This window comes from Trichomycterus rosablanca, chromosome 18, assembly GCF_030014385.1.
Source record: "Trichomycterus rosablanca isolate fTriRos1 chromosome 18, fTriRos1.hap1, whole genome shotgun sequence".
NCBI classification, from domain to species: Eukaryota; Metazoa; Chordata; class Actinopteri; order Siluriformes; family Trichomycteridae; genus Trichomycterus; species Trichomycterus rosablanca.
In genome coordinates, this window is record NC_086005.1 from 22,829,193 (window position 1) to 22,846,948 (window position 17,756).

The window sequence follows — 17,756 nt, forward strand, 5'->3', positions numbered from 1 at the left end:
TAAAGCACTAATGTGACAACAGTGCGAATAGCTCCCCCTTGTGGAAAAACTTTAACCTTGTGGCAGAAAAATGTTAATTAACTCCAGAAGTATTAATACATAATCAATTACTATTACTGGCAACAAGAGGTAAAAATTGCAGCCTAGATTGCAAATGCCATGTACACATAACAAATTTTACCACACACACATCCACATAGTCTTCTGAAATCAACAGCCAAGTCCGTTCCAGCATGATGTCACATTACAGTTTCCCCATTGAGCGATACTGCCACACCACCCAAGGTTGAAATGCATCTTAAATTTACAGCCACACCAGCTTGTCCCAAGGTGACCCAGGCTCTATGAGAGATGGCAGTGCCAGTACCTGCAACAGAGTGCAAAAAACCTTTTTGTCACCTGAATGCGACCAGCAGATCTTGAAGTCCAGTCCAAAGCTTGAAGATTATTAAAAAATATTACAGACTCTTGGAGATCCAGCTAGTGACCAAACCAAATGCACTCAAAACAAAGAGGACCGGGTTAATTGGGAAATTAAAATATGCGTGACAGCATTTATTTATTACTTCTAGATTTTCCAAAGCAATAAAACATCAAAACATTTGTTTAAATGGTGCAAAAATTCAAATATATTAAAATTGTTGGAGAACACAGGCAGCAAGACATCTAAAGATGAGAAATGAGACTCAGAGAATTGCAGTGACAGCAGAGAAACCACCTTCAGCTCCAGTACAGTTTCCCAGTGATGATTAAACCGTAGCTCGCCTTGCTTTGACACTAAGCTCCTCTGATCTATGGCCTGCGTGAAAATGATTTAGCACTTTTTTTCAACCAAAAATTTGCTGCCTTGTTTATATTGCAAGAACTGCGCCTACCTCTCAGTGTAAAGGTCCTTTCATCTCGCACCCTCATCCCTCAGGAGAACGACCTTGCAGGACAGGCTTGAACTTTTGGCACAGTATAACCTAGTTTGACCTTGTCAGCTTTATATTAATTTCACCAGACAATGAGCTTTCTCCTACACTATAGGGAGTGACTGCGGAAACGGTGAGAACAGGCAATATGGCAAAGCACCAAGCGCTCTGAACCTGGCACGCTCATTGCAGAGCTGCATGCTTATTATGTGCTTGTTGGAATTATGTGAAGAGACGTCCCGATAGATGTATTTTATTGAAAAATCGTTCCTGTCTGTGTTGCACACTACAGGACATGCGTACTCCCACCGAAACCAGGCAGCCGGTGCAACTTCCATAGACGCAGGACTGCTGACGACTCAGAGCTTGTGCCATCAGCGGGTATCGCAGCCTTCACACAAACAGCGGGCAGAGACACTGGGCACAGAGAGTTGCAGAAGAGATGATGTCTTAGAGGGTAAGAATCTGCTTAAAAATGGGGTTATGGGATTAAAGATCAACTCATTATATTCTGTTTGGATCAGCATGATGCTTCTAATACCCATAAATTATTTTATAGAAATACTTTGTAAAAGCTTATTTCTGTGCACTTAGATTGGTCAAGAGCTTCCAAGAACTTGAAGTGTCCCCGTAGGTCTAAGTGTCTATTGGTTGCATAGCTAAAAAGGGAATAAAAGTACGATATGTTTTCTATTATAAAGATCTACAGGGTGTCCATGGAGCGTCTACCAATATGAAGAGTTTGGTATTGAGAAACCAGTTGCTCACAAAAAGCCCTGACCTTAATCCTTACACCTCTGGGATGTATTGAGAATTGATTTGCATTAGTGCCTGACCTCATATGTTTAATTTTCTATTGTTTATGTAGCTAATACTGGGCATAAATGTAAGATAAGTTTTTAATATAAAGATATACAGGGTATTGGTGGACCGTCTACCAATACAAAGAGTTTGGTATTGAGAAACCAGTTGCTTGCAAACTACCCTGACCTTAATCCTTACACCTCTGTAATATATTGGAGCACTGATTTGCATTAGTGCCTGACCACATACATGCTATTTTAGATTAAATAGAGACCAGATTTCATAGACACGCTCTAAAGTCCTGTGGATAGCATTCTCAGAATGCTGGTTATTCCAAAACCATTTGCATAAATATGGAATTTCCTCTCCATTTGTGGAGTCACTACATGTCTACATACTTTTGATCAAGGCCGTAGCCATAAACTGAACATTGGGGGGACCAAATCTACCTGGAGGTGAGGGAATGGGGTTTCATAAAAGATTCCAACAATCAATAACTGATTGGAACACTAACGGATCCTAATATTATGCAAAGCTAGTGAGTTAAATATGTTTCTTTATACTTTCAACATTAGTATATGAAAGTTTTAAGACACTTTAAGTGTATCTGAATAAGGGAGGCAGGTCCCATTATAAATTGTAATTACAGCCTTGCTTTTGAGCCTAGGTTGTCTGGACAACATAACAATATGATAACAATATTAACCTTGCAAATACATATAAAGAAATACACAGATAAAACTAACTAATTTAACTAATACTATGATATTGTTGGCTACTCTTAGCTGAATAGCTACAGTATATCAGTTTATTGTCTTTTTCTCAAAGGACGAGGTCCCTCCTCAGAGCCAGTGCACAGCATCGGGACCCGGCTGCACACGCCTTGGGGCTCTATAGGTTCCAATCCACCTGAGGAGTGTGTGGTGTCCACACTGGAGCGACAGCACTCAGCTAACTGGAGCTCCAGGGGCATGCTGGGATGCAGCTCTCAGCAACGGTCCAGTACAGAGCTGCAGAGCTCTGCAGCACGAGGGTCCGGCAGCACAGAGGCCAACATCGGACATCTATGTAAGTGAATTTAACTGTAACATTCATTTGTATTTTATTTTTCATTTATTTGTGCACATGACTGAATGATTTTTCAAACATTCAACACCCCCACTCCCTTAAAAAATAAAGATACAGATTTGTAACTGATCATTTCTGCAGAGTTAGAGTTTGCTTATTAGTTAGTTGCTTTATTAGTTGAATGAAACAGCAAATTACTGAAGAACTAATTAGTGATTTAGTATTTTTGAGTCACTGGATATTTTGTTAATATTGCCATGTCTTAGTTATTCAACCCCTACATAATATTGCTGATCCAAAACCTACTGCTAGTCTATATGACCTAAAGTTGGGTTACAACATGATTAAACTATTTGGAACTCAATAACAAGCTTTAATTTGCTTCAGCTGTGGTGTGTTACATAACCACCCAGAGATTCGAGTGTTTAAGGTGTGTTGCAACCATGAAGAACACTAAAAGTCACAAAAGCCGGGAGGAGATAATTTTATTACACCAAAAGGGCAATAACATTCCGACCTTAAACATTCCTAGAGACACCATTGGGAGTACTGTCCAGAAGTTCCAAACATGTGATGCAGCAGTACACCTGCCTGGCTATAGGAGAAAGTCCAATATTTCATCCAGAAACCTTAGCAATGTCACCTGGACAAAGAAGAAAAGCCCCTGTGTTACTGGAAAAGACTTACAGGATGACCTGATGAAGGCTGGGAGAAATGTGTCCATGGCAACTATAAGAAGATATCTTACCAACCAAGAATTTCCTGGCCAGTTTCCACTATACATTCCACTCTTGACCAAGAAGCACAGATCACAGCACACAGTTCTATAGAGTGACGGATTAAAACTGGAACTGTTTGGCCATATGGATCAGTGGTTTGTCTGGCACAAGGATGGTCGAGCATGCAGGCTGGTCAGATCGTGGATTCACAGAAATAGCAGGTCGTTTCAAAGAATTGTTGTTTCTGTGGTGAAATTGAACCTTGGTGATAATTGGACTTTCCAGCAAGACAGTGATCCCAAGCCCACTTCCACTTAAGAAATCAATCCTGTAGTGGTCAGTCTGTCAGTCTCCAGATTCAAATCTGATAGAAAATCTTTACGGGGGTTTGAAGAAAGTAGTTTATACATTTACATTACATTTACATTTTCTGCATTTAGCAGATGCTTTTATCCAAAGCGACTTAAAGAATACAGTTTTTAAACAATTAAAGGGTTAAGGGCCTTGCTCAAGGGCCCAAAAGTGGCAACCTGGCAGTGGTGGGGTTTCGAACCAACAACCTTATGATTACTAATTCAGTACCGCTAGGCTACAATAAGAAGTAGACGTTTTATTTTTATTTTTATTTTTATATTAACTCAGAATTGCATGTACGTATCAATAAATATTCTTTCTCTGTTTAATGAGACTTTTTGTATATTTTATTCAATTCTACTGTATATACATCATTATAATACTTTACTTGGTGAGGGTTTGAATATTTCCGCTAGGCTACAATAAGAAGTAGACGTTTTATCAGAATTGCATGTACGTATCAATAAATATTCTTTCTCTGTTTAATGAGACTTTTTGTATATTTTATTCAATTCTACTGTATATACATCATTATAATACTTTACTTGGTGAGGGTTTGAATATTTCCGGTTGCAACTGTACATAAATAAGCAGATGTACTGGTGATTCTAATAAAGTGGCCTGTAAAGATTTACTAAAAAAAAAAATGCTGAAGCAACCTCAAACTGATATCAGATTTATCAGTGCTCTCATATATCAGTCATCTAACAGAATTTTACCACTTAAAGTATATATATAAATGTTTTTTTTTATTCCAATGGTAGATTTTACCTCCACAAACTATTAACTGAAGAGCAGAAAGTGTAGAACTTGTATCTTACCATACCATTCCATTACACTCCTACACAGAATTGTCCAGAATGCATTAACGTGTATCTATCTGTGCCATTCTGCAGAGTACCCTGTCTGTGAGATAAGCCAGACTACTCACTGCCCACGCCAACGAAAGCATGGACGAAAGAGCGAGCGAGATTCATCTCCCCCCTACTCTCCATCCCCCGGCCTTACCTGAGGTACTTTTTTTTACCTCCCGGGCCAACACTGAACGGCGAAGCCAATGTACAGACACACGTCTCACGATCGGTGGTGTTCAGCTTGCGGTTTGCTTTTGTCTACGACGAAACGTCACATGTCCCTCTCGTTTTGTGCCACAACACTCGGAAATAACAAGAATGGTGTTTTTGTTCTTGCTTGGTTTTTTTTATATAAGAATAAATATGAAAATCTGAAATTTGTACATAAGATCAACAGAAGGGATGTGTATGTTGTAAATAGCTTTTTTTAATTTGATGTTGCTTTGCTATGCAAACCAAAATCAGATTTTTAGGTTTGTTTCTTAATGGTCTTTATAATGTTGTAAATGAACGAAACATCGTGTCACAGTTCTTTTCATAAATGATCTGATTAACTGATTTGTAAGTTATTATAAACTGTTTAATTTGCACAGAACATTTTGGTGATAAGCACAACATTTCCAGCTCCTGCTGATGTACAGACAGATAATGGAGTCTGCACGGCAGCCTAAAATAAAGAGATTTTGGACCGAAATGTCCACAAATAGAGATGTATTATTATTGGATTGTCGCGAGGGGGATTTATGTCTGAATGTCGGAGACGGATGATATGATAGTGAAAGCGTACAGTAGGTATTATTGCCAGCTGAGCGGGCTTAATGCATCTTCCTGCCCTGAGTTATTTGTGGCAGATTAAAAGTGGACACATTGCTGTTTTTTTGTAAGATTAGGAGTGGACACTTTGCTGTATTGCAGTCCATATATGACCACTCATGTACAACTAATGACAAAAAGTCACATATTCCACTTAGTGCAATTGTATATTATGCATTACTTGATAATACTGGGATACTAAGGCATTAAATAGGGTGACTACTGATGATGTGGGACAAATGTAAATTGGGACACATTAACTTTGATCCTAAGCTGTATCTTATTTCGTACCAAGGTTGTAGTGGCACCTCCAGGTGAACGTTAAACTATTTTTAAAACCAGAATGGCAGAACCTTCCAACATATGAAGATAAAAAGCAAAACTTGATTTGAAGTTTGTCAATCCTTGGAAAAATAGAGCTTCCTCAAAAAGTCTTTGCTTGGGAAATTGTTCTAATAAATAAAGCAAAACAAAAATAAGATATTTAATGCTTTACCTCATCAAGTTAATTAATTTCTAAAATAGGTTGAGTATATGCTTGGATATAAAAAGAGCCTAGTTGTTAATGAGCAAGGATGGGTCAAGGCTTCCAAAATGTGTCGGTGAATAACTCAACAGTTTAAAAACTAGGATGTTGCATCATATCAAAAGGTTCAGGGATAAAAATATAAAATCACTTAATAAAATGCAAGTCTGAATATGATCTTTAATCTTTTAGAGAGCACTACATTAAAAAATCAGCACTGATAAACTAATAGACTTAGAAATAATAGAAATAATTTGATACGTTGTCACTGGAAAAGCCATTTGTCAACAACGTCAAGGAATGTCACATACGTCTCTGGGCTTGAGAGCACCTGAAATGGACTGAAGAATCAACCATCTTAGTTTTTTTTTATCAAGATAGTTACAAAAGTCAGGGTATGTCACGGCTGTGTAATCAGAGTGCAGGTGCTAGACAGTCCTGCTTGCAGTCCAGGCCTGTCTCCCATTTAAAATATTTGTCTCTAGCGTACCAGAGCTGGAATTTCGAATGCATCGTATTGAATCTCAGCTCATGCAGGTGAAAAGATGCAGTCGGTACTGCTCATGTGTCGGAGGGGGCGTGTGTCAGTTGCAAAGCTCCTCAGTCAGCAGTGGAGGGTTGTATCGGTAGAGGTGAAGTGTAACGCAACCAGGGTAACTGGATACGACTAGATTAGGGGAGGAAATTGGGGGGAAAAGAGATAAAAAAAATTTTTAATTGTAAAACATAAAAAACCTTGAACAGTTGTGCAGCTGAAGATTTAAATAAGGAATGACAAATGATATCACTTTCAAATTTGTGTCAAATCTTAAGTCTCCAAATGATAATTAAAAGTTCTTATTCAATAATAATTAAAATAATAATCATAATATTCTTGAATATGGGTAAATAAGAAAATCAGTCATTAGAATTAGGAAAAAAAAAGGAAACCAAAACAAAGAACAAAAGTGACAGATCTTTTGAGGAAATATAAAGAAAATTGCCTCATTAGTGACAGTTATGAACTCAATTTTGGAATTGTTTGTTTTCGGTTTGGGGTAGAAAACTAATAAAATAATTAATATTATAATAATAAAAATACAAACAACTATTCATGCATATTACAAGCAAATTAACAGTTCGAGACAGTGCCAGAAAAATTGGAGAAGTATGTAATGTAAATAAAAACAGCAAGCAGTGATTTCTAAATCCACCTGTTTTAATCTAAAAACAAAAATATTATGTATGTTAAATAGTGTTCGTTTAAAGGTTTAGACAACATCTGAATAGGTGATGCACTTCATATTCAAGTATAAAAGGACCATCCAGGAAAGGCCTGGTCAAGCAAAGATGGATTGAGGTTTGCCACGTTGCCAAGTGATTGAAAAACGAACCTTTTTAAATGTATTTTAGATTGTATAGCATCAGAATCATGAAAATATAAATAAAACTCAAAACTTTTGTCCCACTGTACCAATATTCACCCAGTCTGGAGCCTAAAAATGCTAATGACACTGGATCGTCCTCTGTGTTGACTGACACCATAATTAAGCTAGCAGTTGACAGCTGCTTGTGCTCGACCCTTAGCAGGTGTGTTTAACCCGTGCAAATGGAAGCGGCTTAAAACAGGTGGGCTGAAATTTTGATGAGAGGGAAAGGACCACCAGAAAGGGACCATTACCCTTGAAATTGTTCTGGGTTTCTGGCAGCGTTCCCAGTTCTGTCCCTAATTAGCACGGTTATTTAAATAATGCTGTTCAGAAAGCTGTTAAAAAAAACACTTGTCATGTAAGTTTAAGCCGGCGTGCTGCTTGGTAAATGAAACCATTGTCAGTATTGGGGGTTCGAAATGAAAACGAACCGTGTACGTTCAGCTAATGAGCAAGAGAAGCTCTGAAGGCAAGAGACAGTCCTCTTCTATGTATGTCATTTCTTTGACATGCTTTTTTTTATTTATTAATTTATATATTTATTTATTTATTTTGTGATGTGCATTTACTCCATATGTACATAATATCTAACCTGCCAGATTTGTTCTCCCCTCAGGAAGCCAGTGCACTTGCAAAGTGTGTTTCAGAATCCAACTATGAAAATAAAAGACTGTATGTGTAAATTCTGATTGATTTTTTTTCTTGTGTGTGTGTGTGTGTGTGTGTGTGTGTGTAAGAGTGAGGGCGACTTGGTGAAGAAACCCCAAAATAAATGTATGAACTAAATTAATGAAAGTTTTTGTTTGGACAACAATCCAATAAAAGTCGTGTGTATCACGCGTATGTAAATTATTGGCTTTAACTGTTTATGTTATTCAGTTTAAGAATATAATAACACTTTTTTATAGATATTTCACTCCCCGAGTTTGAATCTCAGCATTGCTTGCGGTCGCCTGGGCGCCCCCTAGTGGGCACAATTGGCAGTGCCTGCATCAGACAAAATTGGCTGCTAGTGTGCTGTGTGGGAAAAGACCGGACCAACAAAGGGGGCTCGGTCTTCGACAATGTGTACGGAATAAGAAGGGGTTAATGACTGCGTGTTTCACTGTCAATTGAACGTATATATTGTGCACAGTATTATGGGTAATGCCTATGTACGTTTACTGAAATTTTCTTTTGTCAAGAGTCTTTCTATAATAATCAGCTTTCTGGCCGTGCTCATTTGCACGTCTTGTTTTTTTTATTATTTTTTTTGTGAGCGTGGAAACACGTGATTATTTACACACAACACCAGTTAATAATTGAGGAAAGTAAAATCTCATTTAAATCCAGATCTAATTAGATAAAACTCTTAAACATATTCGACTTAATTGTTTTCACTCTTATCACTTGTTTGCATAGCATAGACAGTCACACAGGTAAAAAGGGGGAAAAATATTGGCACTCGGTGACGCAGTGGTACATTTAGCTAGCCCGCTACTACTTTGATCCAGGGTTCAATTCCTCAGCGGTGCTATAAGCCAGTCAGTAGTGTACATACATACATAATCGGCTCTGTCCAGGGAAAGGGGGATTGTTAGCCTAGGCCATGCGATGAACTGGCATCCTGTTCGTGGATGTATTGCTACATTGCGCTCAGTAATTCTGGGGAAACTTGTCCCACCACAACCCTGATCAGGATAAATGTGTTATAAAATATGAAAATTAAGGGAATTAGGAAAAATATACTGTAATTATACTGTGATTGTTCTAGTTGACACTATTAGTTATTTCCAAAGATTGTTGGAGTGTATCTGGAATGTCTATACCAGTGGTTCTTAAAGTTTGGGTTCTATGGAAGTCACCCATGGTAATCTCCATGGTAGATATAGCTTATAAAATAAAACTATAAAATTAAAAACCTAATAATTTACTCATTTCTCAGTGAGTATATATAAGTATATACAAAAAGTATTTTGTGACAAGTAGAGCCTTTTAAAACAGTCTATTTAATTGATGAAAACGAAACAGTGTTGGATATGAAATTGTTCTGACAGCCCTAGCAGGAATGAATTTCGGGTAAAGTGCTATCAGATATAGACTCCATTAAAAATTTCAATAAAACTGAAATTGAGCAGTAAATCATAAATGGGCACTTACGCTGACAGTGCAAATGTAGCCTCGGAGTAGGACATTTGGGACGTCGTCGTATAAGCTCCGCTATAAAAGTCTTTTTCTTTTGGTTAATGTTAGATCAAAATAAAAAATATTCCTGATTTCCCACAGATGAGCTGAGGAGAGATTCTTTAGTACGAAATAACACATTAGTAAGGTGCTGACTTTATTATAAAGTGTCTCTCGGCTCTAGCTGGAGGCTAAACTGAGAAGTTCATTACTACAGAGCCATAATTACAGCGGATGTGACGGATAAGTCCAGCCATCAATGTTTTGCTCTGTAGCAACACTAGTCATCACTCCTCTACCTCTCCTGATTAGCATTAGCCTTCAGAGTAATCAGTAATGTGGTAGTAAAGCATTCCATGTGTGATACTTGTTCAAGGTCGATACTTGGTCCACAGAACTGAACCGAATTTTAGTAGAACCCACAGGTAAAGTCTCTCTTTTCCTCTAAACACTGCACATTCAATAAAAGCAGAACTGAAGCACAATAGTCAAGAGAACTTTGTAGTGTAATTATTGTCTTGTGTATACGTTACACATGCTTCCTTGATCGTGTTGAGTGCTGTTGGAGTAAAATTAGGTGTAAGCACCATACCATACCATACCATACCATACCGTACCATAGCTAACCATAGCATACCATAGCATAGCAAACTCAACCCAACCCTCTGCTAAAGCAGTATAGGCCTATCTTTATATACCCAAGGTAGGTCTTCTGAAAATTTCAATGGACAGTCCCAGCATAGGGTGTGGAAGGCGTACGTTTTAGGAATCTAAACATTAGGATCTGGACTGATAATGTTTGCTTGAGTTAGTACTTGATCTATTCATTGTCTGTTTAACCACCACTTTACTCTGGTCAGGGTCGCGATGGGTCTGAGTCATTAGGCAAAAGGTAGGACATCACACAACACACACACACAGGCTCCTCTTGCAGTGAGGCGAGAGTGCTAAGTATAATATATAATGCCTTTGTCTTATTAACAAAAATGTTGTGAGTAGAAGTTTTGACTAAAAGAAATACTCAACTAATAATTGCTAAAATTCTTCAGCATCTTACCGGCTAAACCAGTAGTTAGCAAGTTTGTAAAGTCAATAAAATTGCTAAAGCCTGCCTAGCTGCATCACATATTATATGTAAGTGAACAAAAAAACATTATTCAGTAGCAGGATACAAAGTTTAAAAAATATAAGCTAAACAAAATGTAGCTTTCCCATATCCCGGCTTTGTCTGGCTTTCCTTTTTCTGTGAGCTGCATGAACGGTGCACATCAATCACTCGGTGTTCTTCCAGCTTTAGAAATTCACTTCACCAACCGGTAAAAGCAATTTTATTGCATTTTAATCAGTGTAAAACCAGGAGTTCATTAGCACCGCTAGCACAGACTGCTAAGAATATAAGAATAGAATAATGGAACGGGTAATTAATGCAGGTTTAATCCCTGAGCCTCACTTAACTGGAGTTTGTGTGTCAGAGAGAGATTAACTGCATCATTATTAGCTTTAGGAGAATTTAGGAACACACATTTACATGCTTGTTAATATTGATGATTGTATCTAGTGTATCAAGTGTGAATTCCACATGCACTTAGGATAAAGTCCTGGCCAAAATAATCTACAATTTATTATTTTTCATTTAATTGAAAATAGAAAATGTCCTTTTAATTTATCAGCAGAGATAAAACAGATTTTCACAAAGAGGCAAACCTTTATCCATCTGTGAAAAAAGTTCCAAAATCTGTGTTTTTTATTATTTCAACTTTCCAGTCTGCAGCATCAGATTAGAAATGATTTTTTTTGGAATTGAGGTTGTATAAAAATGTTTTGTTGCACTCAGTGCTTCTAAAAATAGGGGGCAATTATTTTTTCCAATATGGAGAGATCTCTGTCCATTTAGGACAAAGCTGGAAACCACTGTTGAATAGGACCGTCATGCTTCTGTGATAAATATAGCCACATGGGCTTGGAGGTACTTCAGAAAACCATTGCCACTTAACACAGTGCGCCACTACATACGAAATGCAACTTGAAACTCTATTAAACAAAAAGAAAGCCAGACATCAATTCTATGCAGAAACGAATCAGAGTTCCCTGCACCTAAGCTTATTTCAGATGGTCCAAAAAGCTGTGGGAGCATGTGCTGTGGTCTGATGAGTCCACGGTTCAGTTTTTTTTTTTAAAGGACCATCCAGACTGTTATCAGTGAAAGGTGCAAAAGACAACATCTGTCAAGGTATGGGGGTGCATCAGTGCCCGTGGTATGTGGAGAGACCAGTAAGTCTTGTTTTTTGCTACATTTTTTGCTTTTTTGCTCAATACATTTTAACACTGCATAGAATCTATTTAGGTTGGTTATGTGGTGATGTAAATGACTTTAATTAAATTAGATATGCTCTTTTTGCTTAATGTAGCAAGTTAATTCAGTTTATTTTCAACCCCTGAGACACCAAGGCTAATTTTAATTTGATTACATGAAAACGATTGCTCTGGTTGAGAGCATAGTGTTAGCAGAAAGGCATTTAATGTCATTTATGTTTTACTGGACCAATGTCAGCAGTACAGTCCTTTCAATCAAACTGAAGGATTGAAAGACGAATGCGGCAATAAAATAAAAATAAATGAATAGAATAAAAAAGCACATACATCCAAAACCATAGGCAGCTGTGTTATTCTGCAATTATCCTTATTTGCACTTGCTGTGATTTGATTTGTATAAATCTGGAGGGACTCTGCTGGCCTCTGTAAGTTATAATTGACTGGGCACCGAGGAGAAATTGGCGGAGGAGAATTTAATCCCCGGCTGTGTTTCATTGTGCTGGGAGGAAAAGGCAACAGAGGCAGGAAGTTGGATTAAACATCTCTCCAACTCCAAGTGCCACCTCTATCTCTGCTCTTCAGGTTCACCGCAATTCCGGAGCCTTCCACAACAAAACCATGACATTTTCTAAAGCCATATGAATCTGAAAAGCCCAGCGCTGCTGCCTTCTCGCAGTATTTGCCTAGCCTGAGTCCTGGAAAGTGGCAGGATTTTCCAATTCTTGAAAGATTACAGGGACTTTGCTTTATACATTTTGATTTATTTATTCATGTGTGCATAGAAAATCAATATACAGCCCAAATTTGGTCAGGCTGAAAAGGACTGAAATAGGATTGCCAGGAAAATAGAGCTGCAGGATATAAAATAGTGTAAAGGTTTTTGCTGTATTAACTAATCAACAAAATCCAGCTACAACAGCACAAGATGTTGGAAAAAGGAACATGCACATATAAAATGCATTTTAAACATTTACATTTAAAATGTACCGATTGAGAACAAAAATGTTTCAATGTACATACAGCAAAAGATTAGTGTCACTAAATATGTTATGTAAAGTGTCTCTGAACTGGTCTGTATTGATACAGAGGTTGTACAGCTGTAATTAAACAGAGTTAACAAAGAAAACTGATACAAAACCTCAAACAACCAGCATATTTGTGTTATTTTCTCTATTCCCTCTGTTGGTGTATAATAAAAATCATACATTTACGGCATTTAGCAGACGCTTTTATCCGAAGCGACTTTATACAGTATACAGTCCAAACAATTGAGGGTTAAGGGCCTTGCTCAAGGACCCAACAGTGGAAACCTGGCAGTGGCGGGTTTAAACCAGCCAACTTCTACTTACTAGTCCAGCATCTTAACTGCTAGGCTACAACTGCCCTACAACACCAGATCGTGGTTTTAAATTAAGTTAACAGGGTGTATAAGGTTAAATTGACTGTAGCTGTAGTCCAAATCATTTTTATTTGACATAAATTACAACAGTGCTGATGTGTTCTATGTAGTGGGCGCTGACACAATTTGGTGGACACAGTTTGCGACCTAGCGAGGCTTTAATATGGCTCCTTTGTTTTTTTTAATAATGTACAGAAATAATGTCATTTTATGTTAGACCGTTTTCAGGCTCTCACCCTGGACAATGCAACAGAAATTAAGAATATATGTATTAAACATTGTATTCTGAAAGCACATTTGAAGACAGTGCTGACATATTATAGAGCACAATGACTGTAAAGACTAACGAAGGTCGACCATGTTTGCAAACGCTTTGATTAAATTTGTAGTGTTTGCACCATATTGTGCAGCTTTTATTTTAGCAATTTGATATATTTGGCTGAAAATGAATGCTACAGAGGGGTGTAAGAGGCATCCTCCTGTCACCCCTGGGCACTAATGAAGATGGATGCACTTGGGTTTATTGCTGATCCAGACAAAACAACTTGTCCCATCTTGTGGGTGAACTAGCATCAAAATCTGCACATCAGACACACACTCAAACAAACCATCTCTCACACCCCCCATACAAGTGCCCATATGTTAAGGCTTCCTCTGCCATTTATTCCACAAACATCACCAAATTACCTGGAAAATGAACCACTGTGCACTGTGTTCCTATCAATTATAGTGATCTAGTCATGTCTGCTCCAGTGGGAGAGATGGACCTTTAAAAAGCTTTTGCCACCCCCATCCCCACTTATTCTCTGACTAAAATGTGTTTTGTTATGTAGGAAAAGGCTAAATTATAGTCTTGTTGTCACTATCAGAAATTATTAGGAGGACTTAACACACTCACAAATCTTATCTATAGAGGAGTTTTTTTTTATATTAACATTTAATTAGCCTGAACCATTAGGGGCATAAATGTTATTCTAACTCAAGTTTTTTTCTTGAGATAACAGCGTGAATAGTTAGGGATAAAGAGGCAAGGCAGCCAGAAGAGTCAAGCATTTTTTTTTTTTTTTAATAAAGGCAGCATTGTGGCACAGCTGGTTGAGTGGGTGCTGCATAGCAAATGAGTCTGTCTTTTATGGTTTTCTCTAGGTACTTTAGGTTTTTCCAACCTCCTCAAACATGCGGAAGCTGTTCTAAACTGTTCATAGGTGTATTGTATTTTTATGTTTTTCATTTTGGGTGACACCAACCCCACTGCAACATCAACCACAATAAATTGGTTAGTTTTGTCTAAACTGTTAACATGCTACCAACTGAACCAAACTGAACACATTAATTGGTTCACTTATTTAAAATAATATTTAATCCAACACAAATTTTTACTATTAATTCTTTGCAGGTATTTTGTGTTATCTGTTTTTGTAAATGCGCCCAGATGTGCAAATTGTGCTCTTGTGCATGACACTTACTTGAGTACAGAATGAATACAGTACAGAATGTCCTCTTGTTTATAGAAGGTTGGCTAATTAATTAGCCTCAGCTCTCAAACACCCACACCTTACTACTCCAATTGTATACCTTAATGCCTTAATACTTAAATACTCACATGTTTTTTGAGAGGTGGGAGGAGAACCAATGTACTCTGAAAGGGCATAGGTGGCCTATATGGACATAGAGTTAAAATATTAACCCGTGCAGGGTATTTTTGTACCCCCCATGTGGGTGGACGTAAGGTTAATAGTGACCCGTTACGGATCGTAGATGCATTTAAATGGGATTTATTGATTCCATTGTTGTACTACAGATGGCTACAGATAAGCCAGACCTAATGGAGCTTTGTAATGTTCACATCTGCAAGGAAACAAAGAACGCATAAACATGTTTTACTTTTATCTGGATGGATTTAGTTAATAGCATGAATATGTTCTAAATCTGTAATTGAATCTAGAATGGGTAGTCTTGGAAACCATAAAATAGTAATGGGAAATAAAAACTAATGGGTCAATTTTGCTTTAAAAAGATTTTTAATAAAATTCTTTCTTCATGATCACATAAAGCATTTTTCTCTGGCCTCATGTGTTAAAAAAAATTCTGGGACCTCCTTGGCATGGGTTATGATATTATTCTTACGCCGTCAGCAAGGATGATAAAAGGTATGTGTTCTTTAGCATGGAATTTCAGTGAATTGGTATTTTCTAATTTTGGTTGATTTAGTTGGTTTACTTCTGGTTAACTGGTGGTAGGAGCTTGCTCATTTGGGTCTGCTTCAACTGGGTCTACATGTACAACCGAATCAGAATCGTTTGTAGTCGGGGTTCATCGATTTATGCACTTTTGAGGTGGATGAATCAAATATTTCAAATATTTGTCAATTCTCAAAGATCCAGTGTAGGTTGTAGGTAGTTTAAAGTAGATTTTTATGACATCGGAAGAGATCTCCGGTTCCTTCACGTTATTATTTTGACTCTTTTTCTTAATTAAATGCTTTGGGACCCTGTCTAGGCTCACTGAAGCCCCCTAGAGTTCCCCCCGTTGAGAACTACTGCTTTAGGGGCTCCGTCCATGCAAAAGGACACCACACTAAGAGGAAGAAAATATTCTGTTACTATTTTTTACTAATACTACTTATACCATTATTTCTCAACATAACAAAATGTCCACAAAATCATAACTTTATAGTCTAATAATACAGTATAGGCCGTAATATTTTCTGATTTGTGCGCCGCCCGTTCAGCATCCCCCTGCCACATCACCTCCCCCCCTCCTCAGAATCTAGTTCAACTCACCTGCCTGTGGAGGAGGGGCGGGGCCAGCGCGTGAGTGAAAATATGTGATTAACAGTAAATGCGAAGTTTAGCAATTAGCATAGCAGCTGACAGCCAATATGTCAAACATGTCGAAGCCCTTTGGTGCCTAGTTTTGAAAAAAGAAATAAAAGAAGAGCACACAAGACGGCAAAAAGACAAAGGTAATGCAATGTGACGAAATAATATCTGTTTTATTGTAATAGTTCAAAGTTACCGTCACAGTCTGAGCAACGTCACTAGCTAGCTAGATAATGGTTGCTAATTTAATAAACAGAACTTTAGCCCAAAGTTGGTGAACGTCGTCACCGTGGCACTTAATATTTCACTGACAAAACAACGTTGGTCTGTGTTTGGATGCACTTTCAGCTCCGTGTTGGTTTGTGATACACGAATAAGTTAAAATTAATTAAAATTAATATCGTCATATTGTATTAACATTAATAATGCACGGCTGTAGTCTACTGTGGTTTGTGTCTGGCATTCACTGGTCCGACATCCTATACAATGTGTCCCTAAAGTCTGGACACATAGGCAAAATGCATATTTTCAATGAATTTCAATACATTTTTCAACATTTTATTTCATTAGAATAATAATCAATAATATCTTTAATGTGTTTTCCACTATTTGTGATGCAATATGCATGTGTGTGTATTTTAGTGAACATACATACATGTATAGTTAATTATAGTAAGTGATATTTCCTATGTGTCCAGACTTTAGGGACACCCTGTGGAGTGAACACTCGAATCACTCCCAAAATAACTTTTTATTCTTAATTATTTTCTACTGCATGTTATTTATTTTACTAAAAGCAAATGTGAGGTTTCTGGGATGTACAATTATATTTAAGTGGAATGAATATGTGTACAGATGCAGTGTACAGGAAATATTATTACTATAGTATTTTCTCTAATACCTTATGTATATGTATGTATGTATTATTTATACTGAATTTACATTATATTCATAATTCATTTAAAGTCACTTGTTTCTTTAATACTGTTTTTACTTTTTAATATATATTTGTAAAAACCCAAAGACTTGAGGCTATGCAGTGTCTGTGTGAGTGTAAACATTTTATTTATTTATTTATTTGGATTTTAACATCATGTTTTACACTCTTTGGTTACATTCATGACAGACACACGGTAGTTACTCGTTACACAAGGTTAATCTACGGTGGCCGAGAAGTGCAAAACAAATTTACATTTCAGAAAACAAAATTACAAAAAAACAAAAACAAATTTACAACAAAAGCAAAAACAAATTTACAAGTGCTCGGGTACCCAGTGTTTGTAAATTTGTTTTGGCATATGTAAAAGTGTTTCAGCACTTGTAAATTTATTTTCGGCATATGTAATTTTGTTTTCTAAAATGTATATTTGTTTTGCACTTCCCGGCCGCACATTTCTGACGGAAAAGGCAGGGACAATAAACCGGAAGTGCGTGTTGCTTACCTGCTGTCAATCAAACTGTTTCTCAGCGATAAAGTGAACGGAGTTTGTGATGGTGACGATAAACAAGGTTTTGTCTAGTTTGTGGAAATCATTTTATCCAGTTGACCCGCTATTGTTTTTCTTGTGGAAAGTTTTGTGCAGACGGTTAGACGTGGC

At 37.3% G+C, this 17,756-nt stretch overlaps 1 protein-coding gene across 1 annotated transcript in view; it reads left to right on the plus strand.

Moving 5' to 3' along the window:
- The window catches only part of LOC134332786 (roundabout homolog 2-like), a 156,226-nt gene extending 151,166 nt beyond the window's left edge, over window positions 1–5,060 (plus strand). Inside the window, exons 25-27 of the mRNA XM_063014586.1 lie at window positions 1,207–1,371; window positions 2,547–2,786; window positions 4,756–5,060. Of these exons, the coding sequence (XP_062870656.1) occupies window positions 1,207–1,371; window positions 2,547–2,786; window positions 4,756–4,757 (407 nt within the window). The 3' untranslated portion in view covers window positions 4,758–5,060. The remainder of the gene's footprint in view (window positions 1–1,206; window positions 1,372–2,546; window positions 2,787–4,755) is intronic.
- Window positions 5,061–17,756: the final 12,696 nt, after the last annotated feature.